Source organism: Engystomops pustulosus, chromosome 5, assembly GCF_040894005.1.
Source record: "Engystomops pustulosus chromosome 5, aEngPut4.maternal, whole genome shotgun sequence".
Lineage (NCBI taxonomy): Eukaryota > Metazoa > Chordata > Amphibia > Anura > Leptodactylidae > Engystomops > Engystomops pustulosus.
This window is the reverse complement of record NC_092415.1, coordinates 76,373,555-76,394,708: the sequence shown is the minus strand read 5'-3', so window position 1 is coordinate 76,394,708 and position 21,154 is coordinate 76,373,555. Positions and strand designations below refer to the sequence as shown.

The window sequence follows — 21,154 nt, the reverse complement described above, 5'->3', positions numbered from 1 at the left end:
CCTTCCTGGGTTAAGGGACATCACTAAATGGCTCTACGGAAGTCTAGCAAATGATATCAATAAAGACGGAAGGAGAAATTTGAGGCAGGGAGAGCTTGACTTCACTGCAGGGGTCTTAGCCTCTGTGACTTTATAACATTTTACATCTCACTTGAAAGTGGATTTTCTGGATAATGCTGCACACTGAGCTGTGACAGAAACATGATGTGAGTGCAAATGGAGTTGCTGACACCACACTCACATGGCAGACACAAGTCCTTCTTAAATTGATCACTTAAAGGGAACCTGTTACCACATTTTGCACAAATACAGCTAGTGACAGGTTCCCATAGAGCCCTATTAACCAACACCCTTTTTTAGCTAAAAATTGTTTCCCTCAGAACCCCATAAATCATCTTTACAATTTTGCCTTGTATTCAGGGATATCTGGAGCAAGTCAAATGGGTGTTGTCTCCTTGGGCTGAATCTAGTAACTCATCCCCATGTTTTCTGAGCATTCAGCAATAATGTTATGCGTGGAGGAGCTGATGGATTCAGCCTGAAGAGGCCATGCCCCCCCCTTGGCTCGCTATAGATAGCCCTGTATACCAGCGAAAAATTGGGGGTCAGTTAGTTAATAGGGCTCTATGGAAACCTTTGTGAAAAATGTATAAATTGTATGGACAAGTTCCCTTCAAACATGTCCATGTACACTCACCGGCCACTTTATTAGGTACACCTGTCCAACTGCTCGTTAACACTTAATTTCTAATCAGCCAATCACATGGCGGCAACTCAGTGCATTTAGGCATGTCGACATGGTCAAGACAATCTCCTGCAGTTCAAACCGAGCATCAGTATGGGGAAGAAAGGTGATTTGAGTGCCTTTGAACGTGGCATGGTTGTTGGTGCCAGAAGGCCTGTTCGGAGTATTTCAGAAACTGCTGATCTACTGGGATTTTCACGCACAACCATCTCTAGGGTTTACAGAAAATGGTCCGAAAAAGAAAAAACATCCGGTGAGCGGCAGTTCTGTGGGCGGAAATGCCTTGTTGATGCCAGAGGTCAGAGGAGAATGGGCAGACTGGTTCGAGCTGATAGAAAGGCAACAGTGACTCAAATCGCCACCCGTTACAACCAAGGTAGGCAGAAGAGCATCTCTGAACGCACAGTACCTCGAACTTTGAGGCAGATGGGCTACAGCAGCAGAAGACCACACCGGGTGCCACTCCTTTTAGCTAAGAACAGGAAACTGAGGCTACAATTTGCACAAGCTCATCGAAATTGGACAGTAGAAGATTGGAAAAACGTTGCCTGGTCTGATGAGTCTCGATTTCTGCTGCGACATTCGGATGGTAGGGTCAGAATTTGGTGTCAACAACATGAAAGCATGGATCCATCCTGCCTTGTATCAACGGTTCAGGCTGGTGGTGGTGGTGTCATGGTGTGGGGAATATTTTCTTGGCACTCTTTGGGCCCCTTGGTACCAATTGAGCATCGTTGCAATGCCACAGCCTACCTGAGTATTGTTGCTGACCATGTCCATCCCTTTATGACCACAATGTACCCAACATCTGATGGCTGCTTTCAGCAGGATAATGCGCCATGTCATAAAGCTGGAATAATCTCAGACTGGTTTCTTGAACATGACAATGAGTTCACTGTACTCCTCTGGCCTCCACAGTCACCAGATCTCAATCCAATAGAGCATCTTTGGGATGTGGTGGAACGGGAGATTCGCATCATGGATGTGCAGCCGACAAATCTGCGGCAACTGTGTGATGCCATCATGTCAATATGGACCAAAATCTCTGAGGAATGCTTCCAGCACCTTGTTGAATCTATGCCACGAAGAATTGAGGCAGTTCTTAAGGAAAAAGGAGGTACAACCCGTTACTAGCATGGTGTACCTAATAAAGTGGCCGGTAAGTGTATGTGACTTTGAGTTGGAGTTAGGCAAATTGAGGCGTTGGAGTTACCGACTCCACAGCCCTGGTTATAAATAGGTTGTTTTGGTTAGACAACCCCTTAAATTTGGACAGCTTATTGTGACAATGTACCTGCTTGAGGCTGAGTTTAAACATTGTACATTTTAGACTTCAAACCAAGTTCTAGATTATGCAAGCTACACTGTATCTGACACCCATCCAGGCGTGCTTATGTAAGCAAAGCTGCCAATGTGGAAAGAACTACATTCTGTAAACATGTCTGTTTCAGATGTTTCATGTAAAAATACTTGTCTGTATGATTTTTCCCATGCGTAAGATGGTTGTTTTTGCATTGGCTGTTAATATATTTATGTATATGTTTACAAGCTGCATAATGTATGCTGCTTGAACAGATAGTACTTTCTATGTGTATTATAAGTTTGTAAGGATACTCAGTATATTTAATTTCTCCTTCTATGTTATTTCAGCAACCTGGAGCAGAAGCCGCTTCTGATGGGGATCAAAATGGCCTGATGCCCAGAGTAGATGAAGGTGTAGATGAGTTTTTCAGCAAGAAGGTGACAAGACTTGAATCAAAGTAAGTTAAAGGCGGTGCCTGCATATTACAATTCTGTGTTGTTAGGAGGGTTCCCTGACAGCGTACATCAATTGAGCATTCATATAATGAACATGATTTTGTGAAAAAGGCAAACGTATTGAAGGGGGAACTAATAGCCCACACAAGTTCTCAGAAATTGAGTCCCCCCCCCCCCCCTCCCACCGCCATTTCTGTTTCTCTAGTTACAGAGGGCATTTTTTTTTAAGAAGAACCGTGGCTGGTGACAGTTTCTCTTTAAAACATGTATAGCATATTCTGCGGAAATAATTTAGCGGTTTGTAATGTAACACTTTCAAATATTACAATTACCATGCAAGTCTAGATTTAACCACAATGGCCCACATTTATCAAAAACAGATTCATGAATTGGGGCGCATGTTCTTCATGAATCTGGCGCACCCTGCACTGCTTTGGCAGAGTGCAATAACTGTTTTGGTGTATTTTAGAACATAAAACACAGTTCTGGCTGACCTGATTATAAGCCGAGACCCCTAATTTTACCACCGAAAACTGGGAAAACCTATTGACTCGAGTATTAGCTGAGGGTGGGAAATGCACTGGTCACAGCACCCCAGTATACAGCCAGCAAGCCCCCAGTAGTATATAGCCAGCCCCCAGTAGTATATAGCCAGCCCCCAGTAGTATATAGCCAGCCTACCCCCAGTAGTATACAGCCAACCTGCCCCCCAGTAGTATACAGCCAGCGTGCCCCCCAGTAGTATACAGCCAGCGTGCCCCCCAGTAGTATACAGCCAGCGTGCCCCCCAGTAGTATACAGCCAGCGTGCCCCCCAGTAGTATACAGCCAGCGTGCCCCCCAGTAGTATACAGCCAGCGTGCCCCCCAGTAGTATACAGCCAGCCTGCCCCCCAGTAGTATACAACCAGCCTGCCCCCCAGTAGTATACAGCCAGCCTGCCCCCCAGTAGTATACAGCCAGCCTGCCCCCCAGTAGTATACAGCCAGCCTGCCCCCCAGTAGTATACAGCCAGCCAGCCTGCTGCACCCAGTAGTATACAGCCAGCCAGCCTGCTGCACCCAGTAGTATACAGCCAGCCAGCCTGCTGCACCCAGTAGTATACAGCCAGCCAGCCTGCTGCACCCAGTAGTATACAGCTAGCCAGCCTGCTGCACCCAGTAGTATACAGCTAGCCAGGCTGCACCCAGTAGTATACAGCTAGCCAGCCTGCACCCAGTAGTATACAGCTAGCCAGCCTGCCCCCTGTAGTATACAGCTAGCCAGCCTGCCCCCTGTAGTATACAGCTAGCCAGCCTGCCCCCTGTAGTATACAGCTAGCCAGCCTGCCCCCTGTAGTATACAGCTAGCCAGCCTGCCCCCTGTAGTATACAGCTAGCCAGCCTGCCCCCTGTAGTATACAGCTAATTACTGATGCTTAATTCCGAATTCCTAATTTTGCCCTTCTTTTATTAATTATCTACTATCTAAGCAATGTGGTATCAGTATAATGTTAAGATATTACTTTACTATTTTAATGAACCATTGGTTTGCATTAGTAGCTTTTTATATCCGGTGGTTTCTGTCTTTCTCGCTGAAGCAGAGTACAACATATCTTACTTTTCCTTAGAAATATTCATAATTTAGCAAAGCAAAATGACAGCTTTTGAAATTAAAAGGGCAAAACACTTAATTGATACTTCAGTGCCGGCTTAGGGCATACTGTGAAATCCCTTTGAAAATGCCTCTCTTCACACTGCGTGAGCAGCCAGCGAGTGTGTATTGAATACAATGCACTTCTCTGTGAATGTTGAAGGTGTTTTACGGATTATGTTGCCTAGTGACATACTGAATATTTTGGTAAATATAGCTTGATATAATGATTTCATAATAAAGCTGAAAATATTTTTGTATATATTCAATATTCATTGTTAATAATTTAATATTTAAAGGGGTTGTCTACTTTCAGCAAATAATTTATATGGTTTATGTAAGGAGAGTTATACAATTTTCCAATATACATTCTGTAACAATTCCTTACAGCTTTCTAGATTTCTGCTTGCTGCCCTGCTATAGGATGCTTCTCTATTTACAGTACTTCCAGTGGATATAATCTGTCCATAGTGATGTGATGAACACGCAGGAGCAGGAGCCTTTATTATCATAGAGAGTAATCTGCAGCGTGTGATATAACCGCTCAAACACTTGCGTGTAAATCACATGACCATGGACAGATTTCTATCCAGTGGAAGTGAACTTAGTAACTTTGTAGAGCACAACAGCAAGCAGAGATCTAGAAAACCGTGATGAATTTACATAGAAAGTATATTGAAATTTTTTTTTCTATGTTATAGTCAAGGTATTTCTTCTTCTTTTTAGTTTTTTTGCCATTTTAAGTGTGACTTTTAATTTAATTGACTTATTTTACAGAAAATATTTGAAAGGAGGAGAATCTCATGATATTAATGAGGGCGAAGAAAAAAAGAAACGGGAATCCAGGAAAAGTGGCTTTCTCAATCTGATAAAGTCTAGATCCAAGTCAGAACGTCCCCAGACTGTAATAGTGACTGAGGAACCACCATCTCCTAAGCCATCAGTTAAAAGTCCTGCTCCTGATCTTGGTAGGAAGGATAAAGTGACTGATAGCAATGGGGCAGTGAGTTCTAGTGCCAGTGCTGGAAGCAGTGGACCAAGCAGCAGTACTGAGAGGTCAGAGGAGTTAAAAACGCCAGACTCTTTAGAGGAAAACTTACAGCTTGATGAAGGCAGCAAGACTGAGAGGATTGACAGCAAAGGCAGCCCACAGAGTGGGAGAAGATATGGTGTCCAAGTGATGGGCAGTGGATTGTTAGCTGAAATGAAAGCTAAGCAGGAAAGAAGAGCAGCAAATAAGGTATGTGGTTACAATCCCCTGGATTGCAGGACTGTATTTGTCATATACTCCTAAAATGTTACACAATTATCAACCATTTTATGAAATAGAATTTTTTAAACCACGTGGGGAGTAATACAAGCTGGACTTACAGAGATCGGCTATCAAAATGAGATTTCCCATAATGTTATGTTTATTGTGCTTCAACAATAAAGCACTTGTGTCAGATAGTCCAATATATGCTTTAAGTCCTCCTCAAAGAACCACAGAATGTGGTGTGTTATGTATATGTAGCACACTTCTGGTTCAGTGCTGGATATTGGTCATTTTGCATAGAAACCTTATATTCATATAGAACATCACATTTTCTCTCTTTGAGTTGTCGGTGTTGGGCCCCCTACAGAAGAACATGCTTGGTCTGTGGAAACTGACCCATGTGCTGCTCATATCCCATGGACTGAACACATTGGGGCAGCTTTATTAAGCTGTCTGAAAGTCAGAATATTCTTATTTGCCCACGGCAACCAATTACTGCTCAGCTTTCATTTTACCAGTGCTCATGAATATTTTAAAGGGGAGCTGTGATTGGTTGCCATGGACAACTAAGAATATTCTGATTTTCAGACAGCTTAATAAATCTGCCCCATTGTTGTGGTAGAGAGTCCTTGCACGGTATAGAAAGGTGATGCAAGGAGTCCCTGCCTACTTGGTCGCACAGCAACAGTACCAAAACTGCTGTTCCCCCGGCAGACAGACACCTTGCACAAAATTTCACTTTGATGCAAGGGCTCCCGTCCACTGCACTGTGCTCAGTCCATGTGATATGAGCAGCACATGGGTCAGTTTCAATTGACTGAGAAAGTTTTTGTGCAAGGGGCCTGAGCCTATAGTATATTATATAAAACAAATGAAAGAAACAGTTAAAGGGAACACATTTAAGGCTTTTGACTACAGAAGAAAAAATTCAATTACGTATTAGATATTAAAATACTTGTAGGACTTATATATACAGCAAATGTATTCAACATGATGGACAATGGTACAGAAATGCAATCGATTATACCATTATATCCATTATATTTAATGGCATATTTTGGGCCCGATTACTGTCTAACGTGCTACAGATGAAAAAATAGAATGTGAACATAGCCTAAAACTGCCATTGAAAAAGAAGAATAGGATGATGGTGGCAGTACACTTAGCTTTCACAACCAGTGCCCAGCAGCTGCTGTCAAGGCTGATTTTTCCCTGAAGTGCAGGAAAATTGAATCAATGCTATGAGATCATAAGTTGAACTTTTCACTGACTCCTGCTCCATCTACTGCATGTTACTGCAATTCTGAATATGGAAGCTAATGGAAAGGGGAATGACCAGGCACATCCATACACCCCCCATTGTAAAACCCTGAGGCTTATGGATTGTTCTTGTCACAAGCCCCTCCATCACATATGTAGAGCTATGTTGTCCTTTGAGAAAGCTTTACTAGCAAAATGTAGTGCATCACAAGTATATATTAAAAATAGTTTTTATGCTGTTTCAGACCCTTTAGTTGCCAAAGCCTTTAACTAGTGCTGTGGCCCCCTCCTGATAGTAGCTCTTGAGTAAAGCAGTGTAGTAGTGAGGCTAACAGTGTGAGGCTGGTAATACTGCTCTGCAGGAGACCTGTAGTCCTTTTCCATTCTGGGATTCACAGGTGTAATGGCATCTATAAGGCATATACCATAACAGTTTATCAAGGGATTACCTGTTTACTTCAAAGTGAAATTAACAATGAATTGGGGTAAAAGGAAACATCTACTGACCACATGGTCATATTCTTTACTTTTCTTACAACATCTTACCTTTTACTACATACACAGAATCATCTTTACCTTTTAGTTGCTGTTATGAAAATCTGTTACAAATATTAATACACACGGAGTCTTGCATTATAATATTTACCATAGTTATCCAGAGGTGATGGATAAAACGGGAGACGTTTAAGAGATTTTACCCCATTAAACTACCAACCCCCTCGGGTAGGGTATAACATATCCTTTCCAGAATTCATTACCAACCCCCTCGGGTAGGGTATAACATATCCTTTCCAGAACTCATTACCATCCTCCTCGGGTAGGGTATAACATATCCTTTCCAGAATTCATTACCATCCTCCTCGGGTAGGGTATAACATATCCTTTCCAGAATTCATTACCAACCCCCTCAGGTAGGGTATAACATATCCTTTCCAGAATTCATTACCATCCTCCTCGGGTAGGGTATAATATATCCTTTCCAGAATTCATTACCATCCTCCTCGGGTAGGGTATAATATATCCTTTCCAGAATTCATTACCAACCCCCTCAGGTAGGGTATAACATATCCTTTCCAGAATTCATTACCATCCTTCTTGGGTAGGGTATAACATATCCTTTCCAGAATTCATTACCATCCTCCTCGGGTAGGGTATAATATATCCTTTCCAGAATTCATTACCATCCCCCTTGGGTAGGGTATAACATATCCTTTCCAGAATTCATTACCAACCCCCTCAGGTAGGGTATAACATATCCTTTCCAGAATTCATTGCTGTATTCGAAATCTCCCTCATTTGCATATAAAAAACTACTCCAAAGGGATAGTTGGAAATGCGAGCTTCAGATACAGTTTCTACCTATTTCCTTAACTCCCAGCATCACCGATTATGTAGCTCACAGACCCACATTTCTAGCTCACAGAACCTACAGTTTCTACATCCCATAGAACAGAAGATAGAGATGGGCATCTGAAGTGCCACTCTGCCTTGGCCTTTGACCTTTTCACATGACTTTGGAGAAGATTTTTATAGGTAAAAGGATGAGATCTCACATAAAGGAGGGAACTCTAGATAGGATATTTCATGCCCTACCTGAGGGTGCTGGTAGTTTAATGGGTAAAATGCAGTGAGTCCCTTTTAAAATGTCAATTAGTTTGGTTCGACATTGAGTATTCTATCGTTTCTGCAAAAGTGACCTAATAAGACGGGAGCTGCAATAACATCTAGAAGTACAGAGCAGCAATGTAATATTCAGAGTCTAATGTTCTAGTCCTGTACCTCCACCTAGTGTTTATTCCCTCATATTCACTTGCTGCATCTATCCAATATAGATCTGAAGCTTTTACACTTGGATTTTACTAATCCAGTACTACTACTTTCTTTTAGGCTGTGGCTACATGGAGACAGTTTTTACTGTGGCTGGAAATTGGAGAATAGTTATTACCCATAGTAAAACACAGAGATTGCATCAATTCTGCTAGACCAGCTGTGTAGCTTCAGCCTTCTAGTTCTCTTAATGGGCGATGGTGTTTATTTTTGCCTGGAACTAGCTATAAGTGGCAATTCAGACTTGTGCAGCCAGCTGCAGTATTAATATACCATGGTCTCTATCTTTTAACATTGGCTACTATATAAAGCTCCCTGTCCTAAATTGTCCTATTAAACCAGTGTTGAGGATGCCATTTGTAACTATTTTAGCACCTACTATAGAGATTTAATGTTTACTAAGTCATTGGGCTATAATTGCTACATAACCATATGGGTTGAATACATTTAGCCCAGACTCTGGATATGTGCCAATAAGCAACTGGTAAACAACATGTGAAAAGACACCTGTCATGTTGAAAGGGGTTATTTAGACTCCATTCTTCTCTCCTTTTTATCCAACAGAAATTGGGCAGTGATGTTGGCAGTAAAGACTTATTGGATGTTGAGAAAGCAGATGGAAGTGGAGCAGGTTTGATCATATTACTGGTTATTGATATACTGGGTCTTAATAGTTTAACATATTACAGAATACTGAGAAATGAGATCGCCTATATTAATAATATAATATCTACTCTTGTTAGTAATCTGTACGTTATTTTATGATTAAAACATGTATTTCTATTTCCCATGCATGATTATGGGGTCAGTGGTCTTGTCTGATTTTTTAAAAGTATTTAGAGATCAGCTTTGGAGTGGCTAAAGAATCTGTAGGCTAATGAATGTCAATGGTATGATCCTGGGTTATCTATATAGAAGTGTTAGTTATAGGGGTTTTCCCGCAAAGGAAAGTTAGGCCTTATCCACGGGAAGGGGTCCACGAAGAGTCCGTCGGACACTCAGCAATTTCCGTCAGCTCCATAGAGATTAATGGGGCAGAACGGTCATGCTCGGCCGTCTGTTCCATTAATCTGACGGAGCTACGTTTTCACGATCTGCGGGGTCTCAGCACTGAGACCCCCACTGATCAGCAAGGTAGGCCCTATCCCGTGGATAGGGCCTTACTTTCCTTTGTGGGAAAACCCCTTTAATTGTAATCATGCATGTTAACTAATGGAATAAATGAATGAAATGACTACATGAGACATGTGAGCATGTGATGCAACTGAATGGCCACTGTAATGGCTAGTTTCTTCTGGCTGCTTTTTACAGAACTGAGTTTTACCTGAGATTTTTTAATTTTCCAGTTCCTAAATACTCCAGAGGTGATTCTACAAGTTCTTGTTCAGAAAAGAGTGTGAAAAGTGATGTCAAGTCAGAGGGCAGTGTACGGTCCAAAAGCTCTTCTAGTACACCAACCAGTCCTAAGCCACCTCTTCAGTCAGCTAAGCCTACCCTAGCAGCACGTCCTTCTGTGCCTCAGAAGCCCAGAAGTGGTTCCCGCACTGGTAAGAGTGATTTTGCTGATGAGAACTAAACAAATGATCGATATCTGCATTTCTAAAGCTCTATAGTACTTGATTATCATATGGTCAGATTCATTTTCAGTACATGTGCTTTTTCAGTATGTAAAAGGTATATTTAACCGGTTGAAGACAGAGGACGAGATAACTCGTGTGAAACACATGGTGATAGAACAGTGGAGAAAGCCGCCACAAATGGCTGAACGTAAACTAAATGGAAAGGTGGACTCCAAAGTATATTTTAAAGTCTTTATTTGCAATAGTGGACGACGCGTTTCAATGACGTATTGTCCTCTTCAGCAGGTCCATAAACAGTATACACTGGGTGCAGTGATGATAGTCATATAATATCAGCAGAGGAAAGTAGCAGCCTAGGAACAGTGGAGCGAGGTATTATGATGTTATTAACCTGGAGTGATATCCGGGCCAATGGCCAGGGCAACGCCACTGTGGGTTGGCAAAAGGAATTGCTGCTTGCTGTCGGGTGGAGTAAACTCTATCTTGCCTCAGCATCTCTGATCTCCTTATTCCTTCCAGGAGATGGGAGCTGTCTGAAGTGATTTGTACCCATCACAGTTAAAACTCTGTGAACACGTACACCTCCCTACATACTTTTTGACCCCTTAGGTTCCCCAGTGAACCCCTTCTGGCAGGTGTTACCTGCTGCTTGCTTCCCATCTTTTACTACAAAACACAGGTTGACAAATAACCTAAAAGTAGTTTTGCATAATTTAACAAAATAGGTGGATAAAGGGGGTTTCTAATAGATGAGCCTTTTTCAAATCTCTTTCAAACTTTCTATGTAAATGTTCCTGAAATTTTCTAAATGTACTATTAAATTAGTTAACCTTCTAACATCCTAAAATAATATAGGATGCTTTAAAAAATTATACCAACGTAAAGGGAATATATGGTAAATGTTATGTTAATTTGGATTCCTCGACTAGTTCTCTGCAAGGCAGAATATTTCAAACCTAAAAATATTTATATTTTTCCAAACTTTTGGTAAATTTCACATTTTATCATAAATATACACATTGCATATTGATCATTATTTACAACTACAGGTGGTCCCTGACTTAAGAACACCCAACAGGCAACCCCTAGTTACAAACTGACCTCTGGATGTTGGTAATTTACTGTACTTTAGCCCCAGGCTACAATGATCAGCTGTAGCAGATATCAGAGGTGTTCTCTAATTGTCAGAGACCAAAAAAATTTTGACTGCTGTTACAATGATAAAATATACAGTTTCAACGTACTTACAGATTCATTTTAAGAACAAACCTACAGAACCTATCTTGTACGTATCCTGTACGTTACCTGTAACCCATATAAAAATAAAGTAAAATCACTTGGATATTCAAAAGTTCTAAGCACATAAAGTGATGCATGTCAGATTTGGAAAATGTGGCTCTGCCCTTAAAGGAAATCTACCACCAGGATGAAGGATTGTAAACCAAGCACACTGACATACTGGTGCGTTCCCCCTCTGGGGGGAACGCTCTTCTTTTAATTTCTTATGCTGTGGTTTTCAGGGAAAAAAGGGCTTTAAAAATTGGGGAAAGAACAGCACAGCTAAGCGTCACAGACTGACGCGTTTCGACACATCGTGTCTTTTTCAGGGTCTGAATAAGATACAAGTGAGCACACGATTTTAAGAACCTCAGAAAGGAGGCTCCACCCATACCAGGTGAAGCTCCGATCATGTGGACTAATTGCAAGGGAATCGGGTCCATGACAACGGATGGTAAGTTTAAAAATAGAAAAAGGTAATAGCATTCTATTATAAAAACCGCAATATGGTTTAACAGCTGGAGAAAGAAGTTTCATATGTATTATAAGAAGGACAGAATGGAGAAGAGCAAATATATAATATTGATAATAGTTCATATTGAGGTTTTTATAATAGAATACTATTTCCTTTTTCTATTTTTAAATTTATCAGCCGTTGTGATCTACCAGATTCCGTTGCAATTAGTTCACATGATCGGAGCTTCACCTGGTATGGGTGGAGCCTCCTTTCTGAGGTTCTTAAAATTGTGTGCTCACTTGTATCTTATTCAGACCTTGATAAAGACACGATGTGTTGAAACACGTCGGTCTGTGACACTTTGCTGTGCCGTTCTTCATGTTTTTACCATATGAAGAATAAAGAACAATCCTTTCCTGCTTAACATGTGTGCTGGACATATGGATTTATTCCTAAAAAGTTTATACGTATGGCCAGGCTCCGAACCAGTCCGTTTGCACCAGTGAAGGCGGTGGAGCACGATATTGGTGGTGAGAGGCGGGTGTGAAGGCATGTTGCCTTCATGGACTTTTCTTTTCGTTATTTAAAAAGTTTTGTCTTCAGACTTGGAGTTGAGAAATTCCAACTGTTCCATAAAATACATCCCATACAGGTAACATCATATCACCAACTAGTTTCAAGCTCAACCGCAGTATTCATCATGACCATCTGATGTCAGCCATGATTCGAACTATAAACAACAAACTTTCAACTGTGTTTACACTATTTGATAAAACAAACACTGTATCTCTAAAATCGCATCGAGTTGTTGGATATTCCTCCTGGGTTTCACCAATACAGATTCCTCAGGGGTATGACTAGCCGAACAACTTCCTCTTACTCATACAAAACCTTATAACACTTATACTTTTTATTGTGGGAAGTGTTATAAGGTACTGTATAAATAAGAGGAAGTTGTTCGGCTAGTCATACCCCTGAAGAATCTGTATTGTTGGAATATCCAACAACTTGATGTGATTTAGAAAGCAGTGTTTGTTTTATCAAATAATGTAAACACTGTTGAAAGTTTATATGGTTATGTGCAAACATATAATTACTGATATCAAGTCTTATATTTATAGTTTGAATAATGGCAGACCTCAGAGAGCCATGATTAAGACCGTGGTTACGCTTGAAATGTGTAGGTGATGTGATGCAAAATTTGAGAAAAGAAAGGTAGGCACTCCCCACTTTTTCTTAAAATTCTTCTTTTATTCGTACATCTTTAAAATTGGCATATGTTCATAGGGAGAGGAGAACTTAGCACGATATTCTCCTCTCCCTATGAACATATGCCAATTTTAAAGATGTATGAATAAACGAAGAATTTTAAGAAAAAGTGGTGAGTGCCTACCTTTCTTCTTTTCTCAAATTTTACATGAACAAACAATCCTATATCTGTCATTGTATATGGGTATGAGCACCACCACATAAAATATGTCGTCCGTTCTCCAATAAAAAGGCTCAAAAGAATTGGAGGTGAATCATCCCACCAAGAAAGTCTTTGGGAGTGCCCCTTACCCCTACATGTTTCGATTTGTAGGTGATGTGATGTTATCTCTACCTGTGCTGGATGTGTTTAATGGAACAATTGGAATTTCTCAATGAAAGTCTGAAGACAAAACTTTTTAAATAACGGGAATGTTTTGGTGCTGGATCAATCTGCTGTTTTGCTGCTCTGCTTACTCCGTTCCAATAAGGGATCTACAGCACACACTGTGACAGTAATTGCCCCTGAAATACTGGTGAGCTGGACCTTTGTTGCAAAATATTTGTGTACAGTTAAAAGAAAAAGGAAACTAAAACTGAAGAATCCTTTATGAATACTTAAATGTTACTCAATATTTATTTTTGCCTACCTAACAGATGAAATCCCAGAATCTCCATCTGGGGCCTGCTCCCCCAAAACAACAACTCTTGCTTCTGTACTGAAGAGGGCTCCATCAGAGAAGGACAAAGATGGACCCAGTAGCCCACAACCTTCTCCTAGATCACTTCCAGATGAAGGTATAATTCCCAATGTGTTTCATAGTTCTTGTACTTTCATACTTACACTTATGTGTCACAATATTGATTGACTACAATAAAATCATGTGTAGTAGGATTCTGCAGTTATTTAGCAGCAGTCAGGTCTGTCCCTGCCAGTTGCTTTGGACGGGAAAAAAAATTCCAATTTTTTACATTTTCATAAATTTCCTTTGAAGAATGAACCATGAAAAAGCTGTTTGTAAATGGAACATTATTCTCAGTCTTGGCTAATATTTAGTTGCAGCTTTTTTTTTATCAATAAATTAATTGGCAAAATACAGCTCAAATTACCAAGAGGCAAAGGTACATTGCACCTATGATTGAGATATTTAGTCTTTTGCATTTCTTCTGTATGTAAAGAATGTTTTACTTTATTCTTGAAGGTCATTATCCAGACTGTACAATTTTTAAAAGACCAGATGTAATAATTTCAGACACTTGGTGGTGCTATATACTCAGCTTTGCCGCAGCATGATTCCCAACAGAGATGTATGCTTGAGCTCAAAATTAGAGAATGTATGCACTATTTATGAAATAAGTTTAAAATACTGCTACAGTGGGTACAGAAAATATTCAGATCCTTTACATTTTTCCCTCTGTTTCATAGCAGCCAATTGGTAAGATCACAAAATTTCTTCTTTTTGCTCATTAATGTACACTCTGCACCACATCTTGACAGAAAAACTGAAATGTAGATATTTTTGCTAACTTAGTAAACATGAAAAACATGAGTAGAAGAAGCTTTTGAGCTAGTACAGGAAATGGTACCAGAGGTTTCTCACACCTGGATTTGGTGATCCTCTGCCCCTACCATGCAGATACTCTCCAGTTGCCCCAGGTTGGATGTTGAATGTCGGTGTACGCCATTTTCAAGTCTCTCCAGAGGTGCCCATTGGGTTTGGATCAGGTCTCTGGCTGGACCAGTAAAGAATAGTCACAGATGTGTTCAGAAGCCACTGCTTTGTTATTTTAGCTGTGAAAAGTGAACCCTTGGACCAGTCTGAGGTCCAGAGCACTCTGGAGGATGTTATCTTCCAGGATCTCTCGGTACTTAGCCACATTTATCTTTTCATTCAATTGCAATCAGCTGAAAAACACCCCCATAACGCCATGTGTCACTGTTGGGATTGTATTTGGCAGGTGATGGTTTTCTCCACACTTACCACTTAGAATTAACACCAAAAAAGTCAATCTTTGTCTCATCAGACAGGGAATCTTATTTCTCAAAGTCTGGGCGTCATTTATTAGTTATGAAGGTTTTCATATGTCTTGTACTGAGGAGAGGCTTCCATTGGCACACTCTGCCATAAAGCCCTGACTTGCACAAAATAATTTATCTCTCTACTGTATCTCTGGAGCTCAGCCACAGTGATCTTTGGGTTTTTCTTTACCTCTCTCACCAGGCTCTTCTCCCATGATTGCTTAGTTTGGGAGGATGACCAGGTCAAGGACTTGGAGGGGTTGAGCACTTAAGGGTTTTGAAGGCTACTGTGCTCTTAGGAACCTTGAGTGCTGCTGAAATTATTTTGTAACCTGGGCCAGACCTGTGCCTTGCCACAATTTTGTCTCTGAGCTCCTTGGGTAGTTTCCTAGACCTCGTGATTCTCATGTGCTTTGACATGCATTGCATCTGTGAGGTCTCATATAGACAGGTGTGTTCCTTTTCTAATCAAGTTCAATCAGTTTAATTAAACATAACTGAACTCCAGTGAAGAAATAGAACCAACACAAGGAGGATCAGTAAGTATTGCATGCGAGTTAAATAAGAGTGTCACGTATTTAAGAAATTAGCAAACATTACTACATTTCTGGTTTTTTCTCTCAGGATGAGGTGCAGAGTGTACATTAATGAGCAAAAAAGATTAAAAATTGCCTGCAATGAAATAAAGAGTGAAAAATTGAAAGGGTTCTGAATACTTTCTGTGCCCACTGTATTTTACTCATGTTAAAATGTTAAAATATATTCATATAGGACTACACAATGACATTGACACTTAGGACATTGTGTGATGTTCTCTTATTTTGAACTCCAGTGTATGTACAGTAAAGTAGATGCTTTGAGCATTTCCATTATCAACTGTAAAAAAGAACCTGTTGATACATAACCAGATGTGTAATTTAGGAGCAAATGACAACTAAAAAGAACTTAGGTATAAGACAGCTGTCCTCATCTAATGGCATGTATGTGTCCAGCAGGCTCAATATTGTGGTGATCTACCAGAAAAATTCTGTATACAGTTTACTTATGTTTTTTTTTCGGGTTTTTTTTTTAACAGCACGTCATACAACTCCATCTGAATCATCCCCAAAAAAGAATCATAGCCAGTCTCCAGATGGACAGGAGCTAAAGTCAAGGTCATCAAGTAAAGATTCTCACCAACGCAGCAAATCCAGTGACTCTGGAGAGGAGGCTGACAAAGAATTTGTTTTTATTTAACCTCCTCAACATGTGAAATCTCTTTTTATTTTTAATGTTAATTTAGTCTGATTTCTTTTATGACCAGTCCTACACTCCTGCCTGCCTTGTATGCATTTGTCCTCTAATTTTCAGAATCTCCCTATGCCCCAAAAGAAACGGTTCACTCAACCGTAACTGTCTACCAAGTACTTATACAACTGTCGGCAATCTCATGTCTTCTGTGTCTAAGCTGTTGCACATTGTAATTAACAGAGCACACTAATGACAAATTATTTGTATAAATGGTAAATACCTATATATAAATATACATATATAATCAAATCTCTCTACGTACATATATAAATATATATGATGATTGGATACACTTTTTACATCCTCTGGTAGGATTTTTCTCCATCTTGTGCTTGTACATAAACGAATACTTTCATGCACTTAAAAAAAAAAAAAAAAGTAAAAAAAAAGCACAAGCAGAGAAACCCTTCGAAGACAGACAGCAACTATAAAGCTTTTAGCGGCAGCATATAATGTGGTTCACTGATGGGAGTCTGAGATACCGTCCTAAGTTTTAACATTTTGATTTAGCTTTCTTCTGCCATTTTTCAAAGGAAAAACTAACATATGTAAATAAATGGAGGAGCAAACTTTTTGAAAATTCAGTAAGATGAATGTTCACTTCTATTACAAGTTATGGGGGTTTTATCTATATGTATATTTGTACCAATAAAACAATTTTACAACTTTAAGATGGCAATCTTCTTTTTCGCCAAAACCTCAAGGACTGTTAAGCGTACTACAGAATGAGCCCACCACACTAGCAGTAAGGACCCAGAAATGTGCTTCTAAAGAAGATAACTGAAGAGTAAAATGTAAAACGAGAGATCTAAGAATCTACTTTTAAGCTTTAAAAGCAAAAAAAAATGTTTAAAGGAAATCTACCATTTGTTTTAATGCATTGTGAAGCAAACATACCTTAAGAATGCTGCTGTGACACTGAAACATATCTTGTTTAATCCCTAAACTTAGTGGTTTTGCTCAAAAAACCAATGATAAAATTCAGGACCTTGGGAAAGCTGGGTGCCCTTGCTGCTGTACATAAACACATTATGATGAAGGCAATACTAAATGTACACTCACCGGCCACTTTATTAGGTACACCTGTCCAACTACTCGTTAACACTTAATTTCTAATCAGCCAATCACATGGCGGCAACTCAGTGCATTTAGGCATGTAGACATGGTCAAGACAATCTCCTGCAGTTCAAACCGAGCATCAGTATGGGGAAGAAAGGTGATTTGAGTGCCTTTGAACGTGGCATGGTTGTTGGTGCCAGAAGGGCTGGTCTGAGTATTTCAGAAACTGCTGATCTACTGGGATTTTCACGCACAACCATCTCTAGGGTTTACAGAGAATGGTCCGAAAAAGAAAAAACATCCAGTGAGTGGCAGTTCTGTGGGTGGAAATGCCTTGTTGATGCCAGAGGTCAGAGGAGAATGGGCAGACTGGTTCGAACTGATAGAAAGGCAACAGTGACTCAAATCGCCACCCGTTACAACCAAGGTAGGCAGAAGAGCATCTCTGAACGCACAGTACATCGAACTTTGAGGCAGATGGGCTACAGCAGCAGAAGAGCACACCGGGTGCCACTCCTTTCAGTTAAGAACAGGAAACTGAGGCTACAATTTGCACAAGCTCATCGAAATTGGACAGTAGAAGATTGGAAAAACGTTGCCTGGTCTGATGAGTCTCGATTTCTGCTGCGACATTCGGATGGTAGGGTCAGAATTTGGTGTCAACAACATGAAAGCATGGATCCATCCTGCCTTGTATCAACGGTTCAGGCTGGTGGTGGTGGTGTCATGGTGTGGGGAATATTTTCTTGGCACTCTTTGGGCCCCTTGGTACCAATTGAGCATTGTTGCAACGCCACAGCCTACCTGAGTATTGTTGCTGACCATGTCCATCCCTTTATGACCACAATGTACCCAACATCTGATGGCTACTTTCAGCAGGATAATGCGCCATGTCATAAAGCTGGAATCATCTCAGACTGGTTTCTTGAACATGACAATGAGGTCACTGTACTCAAATGGCCTCCACAGTCACCAGATCTCAATCCAATAGAGCATCTTTGGGATGTGGTGGAACGGGAGATTCGCATCATGGATGTGCAGCCGACAAATCTGCGGCAACTGTGTGATGCCATCATGTCAATATGGACCAAAATCTCTGAGGAATGCTTCCAGCACGTTGTTGAATCTATGCCACGAAGAATTGAGGAAGTTCTGAAGGCAAAAGGGGGTCCAACCCGTTACTAGCATGGTGTACCTAATAAAGTGGCCGGTGAGTGTATATACTTTGGTTATAGAAAAGATGACTAAAGGATATAGGGGAACAAAAAGCACAGGAGACTCAAGTGCAGGTGATAAATAATTATTGGAAATGAGAAAGTAACATGCTCACCTTTTGATCTGGGTTATATAAGCATACAATAGATGGTGTCTTCTTAATGAGTCAAAACGTTCTTTATTTTTTTGTTACAAAAGGTATATAAAAGGTGTATAAAAACAACTTTTTTCAGGATTGGACTAATGCCTTCATTAGGTTAAAAACCAATATAAATACCAAAAAAAATAAAGAACATTTTGACTTTGGGAAGATACGCTTCTAGAGTGGACTGTCATCGCTTGCTGCACATTGGATTCTACTTTGGTTATGTCTTAAAACCTTTTAAAAAATTCTAAATCATTGTTTCACCATATTCTGACAGCTGCAACATTTTCATACTTTGCTGTAAGGATGTGGATCAGGTATGTGTGGGATAAGAGGCATTTTCATTAATGCCAAGATGACAACTGTACAATCTTTTGACAATTTTAAAATTTTTATTTAAATATTATTTCAGGCCAAGTTCAAGTACCTTGGGGGGATCTGATAATTTATACAAAATACTGCAATAAAACTGCATAGTGCGGAAGGACGGGGCACAGAGAGTTCCATTTAAAGATGGCAGCGTCCATGTGCCGCAACTTATGGTGCCACAGTCTAATTTTACCACAGCGCCTAACAGGTTAACCCCCCATGATTGGTGCCAGCAGTGACCATGGCAGATACTTCAGCTGTCACCTGTATAATACTGCTGACATCTGCCACTTATGGAGACAGCTCTCTCCGTATAGCACTATATATGTACAGTATATTTACGTTGTCTGGTCGTGAAGAAGTTAACATGATTACAGAGAGTTGTTATAGGTTATGAATTGAATCTGCTGTCTAAAACATATAATCAATTTAATCAATTTATAATCAAATCTATGCCATTTATAGGATGTTAGGGCGCTTTTACACTGTATGGGATTGTCTTATGATTATGCTTGGGATCATGGCCCTGATTAAACCCTACTGACTGGCGAAACTCAATTTGGGCTGAGAGACTTTTGTGCATTACCTCAAACTTGCAAGTGGAAGATTGTTTTTATCTTTAAAGGCCTTTTTTAAATCGCTCATTGTGAGTATAACAAATAAATACCTACTGTGAACTTTAAAACAGATTGCAGTGTGATGAGGAACAAGAGTTCAATATACTTTGTTTCCAGAGGATCAGCTGATTGGTGACACGGATCACCACAGTGGCAGACACGGGATATACAGTGGGGGAAGGATTGCATTGCACAGTAATTCACCCAGCAGTGGATATGATAAACCGAAAAACTAGTTGTCCGTCTGTGCAGATCTCCATCTGTGCTCCCTGCCTAACATCACAGGACACTTCATGCCTCATGTACATGTACACGTAATAAGACGGAGTACTATGAAAAAGACATAGGTAAAAAGGTAACATGCACGTGGACGTTTAGGATCACACGACACTGCTGCTATTTTAGGTATAGGAATAGCAGCTGATGAGTTAAGACCTTTCTGAACCCAGGCTTTACTTTACATTTCAAGAAAATGACACAGAACTTTCAATAGATGTGCATTTCCAAATTACCTCATATCCTAGCCCCACACAAGAAACTTGAATTGTCTAATCCTCTAAGTCTAAATTTGAGTAATATGTTTCAATAAAAAGCTTACCCAGACAAGCATAAAGTAGTGGCTTTCAGATAATTTATTGCCAGAAGGGGCTATGCATACAGAAAACCCCAAATAAGTTAGTTTACCTCTCCATAACATATTGAAAAGCTTGTACATACTGTATGAGGTGGAACATTTAACCATATGGCCAATGCGTGCCGATGGCATAAAAAACCTCTTGAAATATCAAGATGGTTACCAAATACAAAGCACTGGGTCCTTGGTACCTTGGGTTAATACAGAATTTCATGTGCAAGCATACATAATCTGAAGAAATAGATCCTCATGTGTATCCCTATAAATACTGCTGCTTACCATATTTTTTGTACTATAAGGCACACTAAAAATCCTTGGATTTTCTCAGAAATCAAAGGTGCGCCTTATAGTCCAGTGTGCCTTATACATGAACCGTACTTGCAGACAACAGCTGCCTTGAACTGTGCCACTTGCTGGTCATTCATCCTTAGAATCAGGTGCGCCTTATAATCCAGTGCGCCTTATATATGAACCTAGACGTTTTAGCAGGCATTTATTGATGGTGCACCTTATACTCCGGTGCGCCTTATAGTCCAAAAAATACTGTAGATGCAGGAAGGTGCATTGACAGGTATTGGGTTGGCAACGTGATTAAAAAGCATAAATTACCCTCCAGTGCTTTTTGGGATGCATTTATCTAGTGTTTGTGGCTGTTATACCAGCAATAAATAATAAGAATCCTTTGAGGTTCTACTAAAAAAGTTAATTTATATAAACTACTAAACAGGATTTTTTAGGGTTAAAGGAAAGTGGAAGGATGAGTACAC

At 40.2% G+C, this 21,154-nt stretch overlaps 1 protein-coding gene across 2 annotated transcripts in view; it reads left to right on the top strand.

The window, feature by feature from the left end:
* Window positions 1–17,019, top strand: part of CARMIL1 (capping protein regulator and myosin 1 linker 1) — a 186,504-nt gene extending 169,485 nt beyond the window's left edge. For both annotated transcript variants that reach the window (XM_072152417.1, XM_072152416.1), the window contains 6 exons: window positions 2,396–2,505; window positions 4,911–5,373; window positions 9,040–9,106; window positions 9,822–10,022; window positions 13,696–13,836; window positions 16,134–17,019. In XM_072152417.1, the coding sequence (XP_072008518.1) occupies window positions 2,396–2,505; window positions 4,911–5,373; window positions 9,040–9,106; window positions 9,822–10,022; window positions 13,696–13,836; window positions 16,134–16,294 (1,143 nt within the window). In that variant the 3' untranslated portion in view covers window positions 16,295–17,019. The remainder of the gene's footprint in view (window positions 1–2,395; window positions 2,506–4,910; window positions 5,374–9,039; window positions 9,107–9,821; window positions 10,023–13,695; window positions 13,837–16,133) is intronic.
* The last annotated feature ends 4,135 nt before the right edge of the window (window positions 17,020–21,154 follow it).